The 13980-nt window shown below is 44.7% G+C and overlaps 1 protein-coding gene across 3 annotated transcripts in view; it reads left to right on the plus strand.

Annotated features, from left to right (window-relative positions):
- The window catches only part of SFMBT2 (Scm like with four mbt domains 2), a 189652-nt gene that overhangs the window by 71820 nt on the left and 103852 nt on the right, over positions 1-13980 (plus strand). For all 3 annotated transcript variants that reach the window (XM_073328829.2, XM_073328832.2, XM_073328828.2), the window contains one exon: positions 13472-13560. In XM_073328829.2, coding sequence (XP_073184930.1) covers positions 13472-13560 — 89 coding nt within the window. The remainder of the gene's footprint in view (positions 1-13471; positions 13561-13980) is intronic.

A 13980-nucleotide genomic window follows, 5' to 3' on the forward strand; every position in this document is an offset into this window, starting at 1 on the left:
AAACAAAGGATTATTATCCTTGGGATGAGGCACAGAGAGAACAAATCACTTGCTCAGGAACTAGAGCCTGGAACTAAACCTACATCTCGCGAGGCCTACTTTAGGGCCTTAGCCACATAGCTATCCTTCTCCTCCAGAAAAGCCAGCATATTGTGTTCCCTGGAACTGAAGGTATCATTGATGTGGCAGAGGTTTGGCCATAGCCAGCTTCCCCTTAGGCACCATCTGGCAAGTCTTTAAAGGCATCTCCTTTAGGCAGTGACCGGGGGTGCCCAGGGTTGTGAGGCGTCTTGCTACCCCCTGCCCTTGGCATGAGAAAGCCGTGTCAGTTCCTCAACACCACCAGCCTCTGGCAACACAAGCATTACCCTCTAGGCCCCTCTTTACAGGTTAGCGATAGGCACCCCCCCCCCCCCCCGAGTCCACTGTGCGTCTCCCTGGCGTGCCCAGCCCCTGCTCCACTGGATGCTGACAGAATTCCCAGGACCTAGGCTCCCCCATTACACCGGAGAACACAGCACTTAGATTTGTTTGCAGAGAAAGCACGTGCCAGTTTATTTAACAAAGGGTGGAGATTTAAGTAATAGCATGCAGAAATATTGGAAACCAAGAGTGACATGTAAAATAAAATCACAACACGCACACTACAGTCTAAACTTAATTAACAAAACATTATCGTGTCCTACAGAGCAAAAGCTTGCCCCAAACCCTTCCAGGGTATTACAGCCAGGCCTGGCTGTGATCTTCTGTTCATGAAGCAAGCTGTCGGCTTACTCCTAGGCGAAAGATGCCGACTGGAGCTTTGTACCTAGAGTTATAGTCCCCCAAACCCATTGTCTTCACTTGCAAACAGGAGAACCCCCACTGCTTGTATTGTCCTGTCTACAGTCTCTCCTGGAGATTTTGCAATCACTTGATTAGCATTTTGCTCAGACTGTAAGTAGGCATTCATTGTGAAGTATACAATACTCAGTACAGTAACAGCTGTTTTATCCGGCACTTCACCAACCGGAAAGCTCTAGAAACCGGTATTTCTGATCTTCATTGAAATTCTGGTTTATAGTCTGGTTGGCGCAGGGCTTGAAGGGGGATAGGGCGCAGGAGGGGGTGTGGAGCACGGGCTTTGGGAGGGAGTTTGAGTGCAGGAGGGGGCTCAGGGTGCTGGATCCGGGGGCTACTCACCTCGGGCATCTCCCTGTAAGTGGTGACCTGTCCCAGTTGCTCCTAGGCGGCTCTACGCACAACCCCTGCCTCAAGCACTAGCAACGCAGCTCCCATTGGTTCGGAACCGCAGTGGCAGCGCCTGTGGGCTGGGGCAGTGTGCAGAGCCGCCCGCTGCACCTCTGCCTAGGAGCAGCCGGAACAGGTCACCGCTGTGGGGAGCCGCCCGAGGTGCGCGCCCCCCAGATCCAGCACCCTAACTCCCAGCCCTTCACCCCTCCTGCGCCCAAACTCCCTCCTGCTTAGTTAACCGGCATTTTTCACTTACCGGCATTTTTCACTTACCATTCCCCTGACATGCCAGATAAAACAGCTTTTACTGTATACAGATAGACAGACCGATAGTTGTCTCTTGCCTGAAAGAAACCTGCTTCACACCTTTTGGTGACCATAAACCGTAAGAACAATTTTTCAGTATGTACACAGACCTCCTCGCACATTCTGCGTCCATGCGTTCATGATGATTATGGGGACCAGTGACACAGGCTTTCAGTAGAGACCTTGCATGACAGGCCTTGGTAAACTAGTATGTGGATGCCAGACCCAGGGGATCCTTGTAACCTTATGAAAATGTAACCCTTCTGCCAGGCCAAGTTGATAGCAGCAAGGGCCGAGTTCAGTACACAGGGGTTCCCTCTCATCAAAGCAAATGCAAAACTGGCTCGAGCCCCCACCCAGTGACCTGGGAAAATCTTACACACCTCAAAGAGGCAGTACTTCCCCTCTCGCAAGCACAGAGTCTCGGTGTAGCAGAGAATCTTTAATAACATGAGGTAAACGACATCAGCATTAAATTGGGAAAACACCACAACTAGTGTTCATTAACCAAACCATGAGCAAAGACCCACCCCTTTCCCTCAGGTTCTTGAGTCCCACAACCCAAACATCTCTTGAGTCCAGCAATCCAAAAATCACCCAAAGTCCAAAAAGTCCAGCCCCAGAGTTCAAAAGTTCTTCTGCAGAGTGTTACTCCCCAGTCTGGGTAAACGTGTGCCTGTGGGGGGAGGGGAAGAGAGGTAAGGGGCACCTTACATGACCTGAAGCTGACTGCCCCACAGGGCTCTGCTAGCTTATCCACAAACAGCACTACTGCACTCTAGATCTTCAGGCTCCCCACTACTTGACACAGTGCTCAGTGATTTTAGCTTGTAGTAGTGGGAGCCTTAGTGCCAGTGGCACCATAAGGCCAAAGTGAATTCAGCACAGCACCTGTAGCAAGACTCTTAGTAGACTCAAAATTATCTCTGATATTCTACAGTAGCAAGAGACAGAGGTGCAATTGGTGTTTCAGGCCCTCACAAAGGGACCCACACCACCAGATACCAATACCTATCCCAAGCCTCTCCCAATTCACAGAGTTTTGGAACCCATGTCCCTTGCCTAGCGAGTGCTACTTAGTTGATGGTGAGTCCCTCCATCATACAAAAGGCCAAGTACAGTTCCACTGTCCTTGATTCCCATAATCAGGGTAATAACAATTTTATTCTTCCTGCCCCAATAACAGAGACACTGGGGATCCCACGGCAGCCAAAGTGACCATTTGGGCAGCTATGGCCTCATTCTAGGCAGGGTGGGTGTGCCTATGCAAATGAGATCGGCCCCTGAAGTTCTTTTCCACAACTTGCCACACCTCACCACCAGATGTCAGGGTGGAGCTCATCCTGACTCTGCTTACACACCCCTGTTCCCTCTGCAGTTAGGCACAGTCACAGTGGCCCCAGAGGCACTCTGCCTAAACTTGTCCTCTGTGGGCCTCTCTATAGTCTCCCTAGTGACAGTCCAATCTAGCCACTGCATTTATCTCCAGTTCGCTTATGAAATAGAGCAGTAGCTCATAGCCGTTCAAGTCTCCTGATTTTCCCGCTTCAGGTGTTGCACTTCAGTAATTCTCCAGCTGTCCAGTGCCACTCGCTATTGTGTGAATTTTTACAGGCTCAGGGACGGGACTGGGACAAGTGTAAACAGAGCAGATAAATGTGCATCTGTATTTTATCTGCCCGATCTGATTGCGATGTATATGTAATGCAGCTTAGATAAAACAAAGCTGTTTCCCATTGTTGAATTCCTCTCCTCTGTATTTTATTTAATTTATTTTTTTTAAACAATGAAGTAGGATATGGACTTTAATGGAGAGGAAGTAATTGAGCACCGCCGTTGGAAGGGGGACCATTTATTGCTGCTTTGTGCTTCAGGAATTGGTGGGATGGCTGGGACGGTCCCCATTCAGCCAATCAAGACAGACTGCTGTGGGTTAGTGGCACGTGGATTACAGCCAGACCATGGATTTATGAGCAGAATTTCTATTCCAAACCTGGACGTAAATAGAAAGCCATAGCAGTGGCCGCTCAATAAGAGTTTGCTTCTAAGATATTTTTTCAGCTAAGAGTTGAGCCTAGGAAGAGCAAACACAGCAGTGATATCTGACCTTTGAACAAGATGTTCCTTAGATGAAGTGAGACACTCTCCAGCTATACGACACAGGGGTATAGCATGGAGTTAATGGCTCTCACATGTGCCATAGAGAGATGCGTTTACACTGTGAAGAGACTCAATTAAGAAATAAAAGTGGTTGGACCCTCAGAATCACTAACAATCTTATTGCAAAAATCACAAGGTTACTGAGGACAGGAGAAAGAGGAAGAGAAGGCTGAGGAGAATTGTCAGCAAGTAAATTGGGTGAATTAAAGGGTGTTAAGAAATAGGGTTTCTTGTGGACAATGGGCCAGATTCTCTTATGTGATCCATCTCCTTTGAGAGTCATTTTTGGCACAGGAGAAAATTTGGCCAGACAGTTATTTACCAGCTCTAATGGCAACATTTATGGTAAGACTGTAAGACTTTGAGAATTGTTAGGATTAGAACAAGGTGTACCTGTTAATGTAATTGCATATTGTCACAATTACAAAGAGGACAGAATCTCATCTAGCTGCCCAAAGGGTATCTCGATTATTAATGTATATAGTGTCATAAATGTGTTGTAGATCTATAGTGCAATAGATGCATGGAGATTTACATATGAAGCTTTGCAAACAAGGCGTTAGGCCTGGCTTGGTCAGTATAAGAATTATAGGCCCCGATTCAGACAGCATCTCAGTTGAGACAGCACTTACACAAGTGCTGGAAGTCAGTCATGCTTAAGTGTTCTTCTGTATAGGAATGGACTTAAGTAGGTGCCTCAGGGTTTTTCTGAACTGGGGCCTTCATTAGGGCTCTTGAAAGCCGGAATTCATGTTCTATGGGAAATTCTGAAATTAAAACCAAGAATTTGTTGCGTACCGGAACAAAAACTCGCAATTTTGAAATTTCCCATGGAATGGGAGGAATCTGAAAGTTTTGTTTAAAAAAATTGAAATGACCTTTTATTTTGAGTATTTTTCTAAACAAAGTGGACAAGATTCCCTGAGCTTCCGGGGCTCGACTATCTGCCTGGAAGGTTACCGAGAAGCTGTGAGCCTAAGGGTACCTCTACACTGCAAAAAAAAAAAAAAGCAACCCAAAACAAACGCACAGCAGAAAGTCTCAGAGCCCAGGTTAGCTGGCCCAGGCTCACACTCCAGGGCAAAAATGGCATTGTAGACATTTCTGCTCAGGCTCTGAGACCCACCTCCCTCGCCAGGTTTCAGATCCCAAGTGGGATGTCTGCATGGCTATTTTTAGCCCCATATCATGAGCCCGAGTCAGTTGATCCAGGCTCTGAGACTTGCTGCCGTGGAGCTTATTTTATTTGCAGTTTAGACCTACCCAGAGACCCCTGCTCAAGCCAGGGCTCCCGTATGAGTATGTCTACACTGCATTGTAAACCCAGGGTCAGTCTTGGGTTTGAGCCCAATCCCCACTACTGTCCAGACACAAATGTTTCTGACTCAGGTCAGCAATCAGTTAGCACCTGGGTCCTATGACCGACCTGGGAAGGGGTGGGGTCCAAGCCCAAGTCCCACTGTTACACTGGTCCAATCCCTGTCATTCTGCAGTGTGGACACAGCTCATGCCTCAGATCTGAGTCAGAAGGTTTGTGTAGTGCAAAATGGACGCGTGAGCGCGGTTGTGAGACGCAGGTCCAGCAATTGTAAACCCAGGTTTACCATGCAGTGTGGATGCTCGTGCACGGGTTTAGAAACACTGAGTCCATAAACTTGGGTCCCACAAACCTGTATTTACAATGCAGAGTAGACACACCCCCATGGTCCATGCAACTGCCCGCGTGGTCTGGTAGGAAACTGGGCAGCTTTCACCAAATGTGTCAATTTCGAGGCAATTTGAAGTGGAAAAACGTTCTAGCAGAAAATTGCCAACCATTTAATTACTTAAAATGACAGTGTGAATACTTCTTTCCCAAACCCCTAATCAGTGTATTTGTGGTAGCGTAAAAGGAAGAGATGCAGCTGTCAATTTTGAAGACTTGATAAAAATCATACAACATACTTATTATATGACATCTGTTTTATTTTGATGGTCTAAATAAAAGAAGATTAATTTGAGGTTTATATTGCATATTAAGGTTCCATTTAGAAAGGGTTAATAATTAATAGGTGTTTTAATAAATGGATAACCAATTGTTATAGATTATTATAGAGTCCAATACTTCAGTAGAACCATGTTCTCTAATCACCTATAACACCTTCTACTGATGTGTTTATAACTATAACACATATTACTCTCATTTATAACATGCTTCTAACATCGATTATTAATCCTTTATAAATTATATATAATGGAACCATAATATAAAGAACGGCCAACTCAGATATATATTTTTGAATGCTCATGAAGTCTTTGATGTAAGTTTATTTAAAACCTTTGGTTTCAGTGAAAATACAGCATTTAATGTTTTCGTCAGGTGTTTTGCATTCTTCAGGAGCGTTCTATAGCAAAAGCTGATTGTGTGATCTGAAGCTGATTCACACACCTCTTTGTTTGTGGCCCAGATCATGAAGAAGTTCGTTAAACAAGCAATCATGCTGTTTTTTTACAGCACGCTTTTGGAATTTTGAAAATACAAAAACACTCGTTCAAAACTTCATCTGTGGACTAACAGATCCATTTTCAGGATTCAGAGTAGCAGCCTTGTTAGTCTGTATTCGCAAAAAGAAAAGGAGGACTTGTGGCACCTTAGAGACTGTCTCTAAGGTGCCACAAGTCCTCCTTTTCTATTTTCAGGATGTTTATTTTAGTAATGCACATTTGGCTTTTTTTCAGCATTCCCACAGCGAACAATCATTTTCATTTGCCAAATGTTACGAAACCTCTTATGTATAAATTTAGTCTTTTCTTGTTCGAAAGTGACCATCTTTTAAACGTATTTTTTTTTTATTTTTATTATTTGTGTTGCAGTAGCACCTAAAGGCACCAGCCAAGATCAAGGCCTCATTGGGCTAGGCGTTGAACATAAATATCCTAAGACACATTCCCTGCCCTGAAGAGTTTACAATAAAGAGACAAGCTGGACAAATTATCCCTGTTTTTCACCTGGAGAACTGAGGCACAATTGAGACTAAGGGAAGTCGGTGGCAGAGTTGCGAATTTAGTTTGCATCATACAAGTCCCAGTCCCCATCTCTTAACCACAATCCAGCCATCAGCTGAGACCACAACCACGGGGGGACGATTTATAAATAAATGAAAATAAAAAAAACATTATGCCCCAGCTGGGATTTAATTCACAAGGGCATTATTTGTCAAGCCAGTTGCAGTTTTTTTGACACAACAGTTTTTCCGTTGAAAAATGCAGTTTCATCAAATTTCAGTTGTTTTGTGGGGTGGTGTCGCATTTGACATTTTCAACAGGGAAAAGTGGAAATGAACCATTTGATGGGGGAAGAAAAGTAGGGACAAATCCATTCAGTTGGAGAACGTTCAAACATTTCAGTTTGACTTTATCTTTTTGATTTTACATTAAAAGATTAATTTTATTATAGTATTTATGTCTGAATAAATATAATTTTAAAGTGTGGAAAAAATGAATCAAAATGACAAAGATAAAATGAAAAGATTTTTACCTTATTGAAACAATATGTTTCCCTATCAAAATGAAATATTTCAAGAATCCCAAATCAAATTTTTATCGGAATATTTTGTTTTGCAGGAACCTTCAAAATACCATCTTTTCATTTTGATTGGGAATATTTTTTTCCCTCCAAAATGTCACAGTTTTCCTGCAGAACAGAATTTTCCAGTTCCCAACCAGCTTGAATTATTTTATTGTCCCTTTGGGTTATTCGAATCCCAGGGGCATTTGACAGTTTCAAACAGGAACAGGTAACTGGAGAACTGAGTGCATCGTAACTCAAACACTTCATCCACAGGTCTCAAAGCACTTTATAAAGGTGTTTGCATATTGCTATCACCATTTTGCAGAGTGGGAGACTGAGACACAAGGAGGCTTAGGGCCACTGTCTTCACTGGCGTTTGGATCAGGTGGAGTGACTTGCCCCGAGCTAGGATTAGATCCCAGGTAGTCTCGGTCTGCAGCCTGTGCACTACTCACTAGACCACAGCATTTCTTCCTTGGAACAGGTAGAGCTTAAGATGCTGTTTTATTAAGTTATTTAAAGATCGTGGCTAAGTGCTCTGCTGTTGGTGTGAACTCTATTGAATGCGGAACTTGGATTTCTCAAACGGGACCGTTGGAGTCGCACAGGGAAACCATACTCTCCTTGTGGATCTTGGGTTGCTCACGTAGGAAGCCTGTCTTTAGGCCATGCTCCCCAGCTGCCCTTCCCGAGCCTGAACCCTAAAACCCCCACCTTGAGGGATGACAAAGGCTGGGAGGGGAGCTAATGCAGATTCAACTGCCTCCTGCCAGGAAATCTCTTGGTAGGTGAGCCTGGCATGCTGTATAGAGATGCCTTCCTTCCAATTCGCTCTGTTCCCATGAAGTTCACACTAAGGGCCTTGTGCAGGCTCAGGGAACAATATATGCTCTCTGCAGGTAATGTAGCTACGACTTTCTTCCTCTCCATAGTTCCCTTCCCATTTCTACCCAGCTTGTCTCATCACACTGCCCCTCACTTGCTCCTGCCATAGTTACATTAAAGTGGATTATCAGCTGAAGCAAAAAAAAAAAAAAAATTTCCCTGCTCCTGCAGCAATGTCTGTCCATGTAAATATCAGTCGGCTCTTTCTTTGTGAATGAAGTTTGCAGCTTTGGGAGCTCTACTACACATCCTCAGTAGAGTAACCTCTTTATTGTGAAAGAGCGTCCTCGTGCAGGGATGCAGATGAACGGTGTGTGTAATAAAGAGAGTGGGATTTACAATAACCTCCAAATGAACGATGGCCGTGCTGGGAAATTGCACATCCGTTTAATACAGTGACCCTATGTGATATTCATGGAAATGTTTCCCCTGTTTATTATGGCAAGGAAAGTATTTCTGAGACTCAAAGAGGGAAGCAATGGACAGTGATACCCATATGGCTGTCCATCCTATGCAGCAATGTTGTCACGGTATCTTGTGTGTTCTCTTGTGGCTGTACTGTCCGATCTGTGCAGAGCAAGACTTGCAAACAGACATCATATAAGAATGTTTAGGATCCCACTGAAGATTTGGCATGACACTTGATTCTTTTTTCAATCAGTCTTTCGCATCTGTCTTTGTCAAAGTGTTGCACAACCTTCATCGGTAGTGGTTCTCCATTCAGATCTGTCTTTGGCTGTGTCTTCCAAGTTATCAGTGTACCACATGAGCTGAGATTTTGCTTAAGCGTGTCTTTGAAGTGTTTACTTTGACTGTTCTTCTTGGGCTTGCCGAGTTTCAGCTCACCATAGAGGACTTTTTCCAGGAGTCTATCACTACCCGTTCTGATCACATGACCCATCCGCCTAACCTGAGCTTTGATCATCATTGCCTCTGGGCTGGTTGTTTTTGTTCTTTCAAGGACAAAGCGCCGGAATGGAACCTAGGAAGATAAGAGAGTCTAATGGAAGAAATTGTAGATTTGCCTACTGTACAGTGCTGCTGGTGGCAAAAGAAACTATTGTTGACCCACTTGCTGATACTGGAAACCAAAAGCAGAGTATGAATCCTGTGACTGGCGGAGGAGAAAATGTATCACGTAGATTGCCAATCCCAAGCATTCAAAAAGAATGAGTCAGCCTGCCCCACCTCTCCTCAATCATAAAATTGGCTTAAAAATCATGAGATTTTAAACAAACATGTGGGTTCTTTTTATTGGTTTTTGAGCCAGTAGGCTTTGGGCTTTTCTCTACAGCTAGCCAATTATTTTTAAGAAAAAGAAAAAACCAGGATCCTCATGTACTCCAGGAGCTGTGGCTTTAAAAAAAGGACCAACTATCATGAAACTCCCAAGAGTTGGCAATATTGTAGTAATACCTGGTCTTACTGAATATAGCTCTTCAGACACAAGGGTTTCATGGGATTGCAAACATAGTCTCTTAACTCCCTTGTGAGCTAGATAAATATTATCCCCATCATACAAATGGCCAAACTAAGGCTCAGCGAGGTTAATAGGTTGCCGCTGTATCACAGAGTGAGTCACTGGCACGGATAGAACAGTAGGTTCTTGGCTCGTAGGCCCATGGTCTATCCACTCGACCACAGCGTGTATTGCTCTTCAGCCCCAACATTACAGTCTGTTATTTTAATGGGAGCACTTGTGCCTTTTCCCCTCTATTGTTATCGTGTTATCAGCACTGCTGAAACAACAGTTTCCAATTAGCTACCAGCTCTCTAGTGTGTTTATATAGAATCATAGAAGTGTAGGACTGGAAGGGACCTCAGTAGGTCATCTAGTCCAGTCCCCTGCACTCACGGCAGGACTCCTGTTAGTTGTTTGTCTAATCTGTTCTTAAAAACCTTAAGTGACTTAGATTCTACAACCTCCCTAGGCAATTTATTCCAGTGCTTAACTACCCTGACAGTTAGGAAGTTTTTCCTAATGTCCAACCTAAACCTCCCTTGCTGCCATTTAAGCCCCTTGCTTCTTGTCCTGTCCTCAGAGGTTAAGAAGAACAATTTTCAACTCTCCTCCTTGAAACAACTTTTTATGTACACCCTTCCGCGATATAATGTGGTCCGATATAACACAAATTTGTATATAACGCGGTAAAGCAGCGCTCCGAGGAGCGGGGCTGCTTTACCTCCTTATATCTGAATTCATGTTACCATAAGCAGTTCCTCTGCATCCCTACCCTTACTTGCTGCACCCCCTCTGCCCCCCAGCTCACCTCCACTCCACCTCCTCCCACAAGCGCGCCGCAGCTCCGCTTCTCCTCCCTTCCAGGCTTGCCGCGCCAATCAGCTGTTTGGCAAGGGAAGCCTGGAAGGGAGGGAGGAAGAAGCGGAGTGGCAGCGGAGCACTCAGGGGAGGAGGTGGAGGCGGAGCGGAGGTGAGCTGGGGCATTCTGAAAAACATTTTTTTTCACCGCATTCTGCATGCAAGTCCCTATTCAGGACATATGCAAGGCAGCAAAGTTGTCTTCCATCCACACCATCAGTCAACAGGCGAGAAACGATGTGGCCTTCAGCAGGGCAGTCCTGCATTCAGCAACTCTGTAAACTCCGACCCCTCCTCCGGGGAAACTGCTTGGGAGTCACTTATTGGCATGGACACAAGCAAGCACTCAAAGAAGAAAAAACGGTTACTTACCATTTTGTAACTGTTGTTCTCTGAGATGTGTTGCTCATGTCCATTCCAAATCCCGCCCGCCTCCCCCTCTGTCGGAGTATTCCGGCAAGAAGGAACTGAGCAGGCAGCAGGTCGTCAGGGACCTATATGCACCACCATGAAGGCGCCACTCCAGGGGGCTCCACAGCCGACCCGACGGGGACTGCTCGGGTAAAACCTTCCTACACACGTCTACTGAAATGGACACGAGCAAGCATTCCAAGAACACACAGTACCATGAATAGTTCCATTGTAGTCCCATGGCAACACCCCAGCCCACCTTGAATGCTGCCTTGTCTGCTGGCCTATTTACAGCCACCCCTCTTTTTTGTGCATAGGTCTCTTTGGGAGGGATCCTCTGCACAGCTCCACTGCAGAGGGTTAAATGATGCAGACGACCTTGGGCGCTTATCCCTACCCAGAGTGAATTCACACATTGAACACCAGATCAGAGTCTCCACCCCAGCAAAACCATCTTAAAGTCTCTGAACCGGAAATCTATTGGATTTACAAAGCAAAGGATGTTTCCTGTCGGTATAAAGTCTCATACAGTGTTGTTGGTCCAATAAAAGATATTACCTCACCCACCTCGTCTGTGTAAGTGGCACACAGTCCAGGCAGAAGTAATGCTGAATGGCTTTCAAAGAGATGATGAGAATATAAATGCATTGTGATCAGAATTTGGATTAGGGCAGTTAATTTAAAAACCCCACCAAAGCGAACATGCAATGCTGTCTGCGTGGCTTTGAATCAGTTGGCTACACTCTACTTCCCCTTCCCCCCAAAAAATCTGTGGGAGTCTGTCTAAAGGTTTCAGTGATCACTTGGTAAAGCATTGCTTCTGTAGTGAATTATGAGGAGAAAACTACCGTGCTGGATGAAAGAAAGCTGTTTGAAAGAATTTGTTGAGCTGGCTTTCTTTGTTCGATCTGACTTCCGTGAAATGGCAGAAGTTGGCTTAGATCCTACAGATAGATTCAGCATGACGGGTCCTGTGTGGGAGAACCTAAGAAGAGTCTGCAATAAAAATGTCCCTGTTGAAGGAAGAGACACAAAGTTACCTCAGCCCCATAGATCACTATTTAGAAAAAAGAAAATGAGAGCAGTTAGGACAAAGACCCAAAAGAGATGACCGTGACGAAGTCAGGCAACTGCTGTTGAGTTGGTTGAAATCAGTGTAAAAAAACAAAGGCCAAGATTATAAAAAGTGCATTGTGATTTTGGGTACTCAGGTTGAGACAGCTTAAAAGGGGCTTGATTTACAAGGGGCCGGGTGTATAGCACTTTCTGAAAACTGGGCAGCTGAAAATTGATGCATCCAAAATCACTAGGCATTTGGAAAATCCTGGATGGTTTTTTTTCTGCCTGCCAGCCCTGAAAATTCCAAACTGGGTTCTGTCTGCGTCCCACATCATCACTAAGCACAAAGCGTCAGCGTCAGAACTGGGCTGACAACTTAATTGATGTGTGAGCCAAAATACAATGCAGCTTGTTGTCCCGTAGCTCGGCTAGCTTCCTTTGGTGAATCTGCCACTCGCCATTATTAGAGACAGGATACTAGATTACCTGGACCATTGTTCTGATTTGATTCTATATGGCAATTCCTGTGTTCCCACTGGTGTTTCAGATTAGACTGGAGTTTCTGATTCTAAAGCAAGCAGACAGGAATAGAACAGAGACCAGGAATGGTGAAAAAAAGAAGGCATTTATACATAGGCATTTTCAGAATGCGGTCTGAAAAAAAAAATCTGATCTCTAACTCCCAATTATAGGCAGGTGAAATTAGAATGTATCCTCAGAGCTCCTCAGTTGCAAAAACACAAGATTAATTACAGGAGGTTTTTTGTACTAAGACTGAGGCTTTCTGAGTTCCCGAAGGGGCTTGAGTGCCCAGTTTCCACTCCTTTTAAAAGGAATTGCGTATCTAAATCCCACAGATGGCTTTGTAAATTCCAGCTTAAATCTAACAAATTAGTTAATGCTAAATCCTAAGAAGATACAGGTGTGTGTTGTTTGGCTAGAAGATAGTGGATCAGATTTTATGAAGCAGAATAGAAGTACCTAGGAATTTGATTCAATCCTTCCTTAGCTTTTCACAAACATATTTATTCAGTAGCTAGTTAGTGATGTCCTAAGGGCTGCTTTGTCTGTTACCTGGGAAGAATGCGGTGTGGAGTTTCCATGTTACTGCCTTGTCAGTGGGTTGGATGTGATCATGGCTTTTGTCCTCTGGGGTGATTTATAAAACATTCAGAGATACCTTTTATAACAAGTGTGAGCCTAAGTGGTGAACATGAAGCTTGTGATTGGGAAGATGCCGCTGGTCATCCGCCTCCTCATCTGGTGTAAATCAATGTCCTTGACTTCCATGGAGCGACACCTACTTCCACCGGCTAAGGATATGACTCTGTGTGTGTGCGTGTGGACTCTTTGGGGCCTATTCTTTCATAGTGGAAACTGTATTTGCATCTAAAACTTTAAACTCTTGGCTCTGTTTTCTGTTGGATACAGCAAACGCCCAGAGCTGATAAGCCCATGGCCATACTTGTCGTGACCATGGAAAGTGGCTCTATAATGTATGTGGCGTCCTCTGCAGTGCTAAATGTTTCTTTTATTTTTTCCCCCAGCAATCAAAGAGAAGTACACCGACTGGACGGCATTTCTTATACACGATCTGACAGGTTCCCGAACGGCACCTGCAAATTTACTGGAAGGCGTATGTATTAGATTGCAGTTTATATTTAATAACATGGCACAATGTTTGTATTATAGCAATGCTCAACATTAAAATATAGGGCTCTGTGCTTGCAGTGTCTGTGTATCCCCTTTGGGTGTGTCTGCACTGCGCTTGGGAGGTGTGATCCTGGCATAGGTAGATAGACTCTCACTAGCTCCATTTAAGTTAGCCCGCTAAAAATAGCTGTGTGGACATAGCAGCGGGGGCCGCGGCTTGGGCAACAAAAATGATTAGGGGACTGGAACACATGACTTATGAGGAGAGGCTGAGGGAACTGGGATGGTTTAGTCTACGGAAGAGAAGAATGAGGGGGGATTTGATAGCTGCTTTCAACTACCTGAAAGGGGGTTCCAAAGAGGATGGCTCTAGACTGTTCTCAGTGGTAGCAGATGACAGAAC

Source organism: Lepidochelys kempii, chromosome 1 (genome assembly GCF_965140285.1).
Source record: "Lepidochelys kempii isolate rLepKem1 chromosome 1, rLepKem1.hap1, whole genome shotgun sequence".
NCBI lineage: Eukaryota > Metazoa > Chordata > Testudines > Cheloniidae > Lepidochelys > Lepidochelys kempii.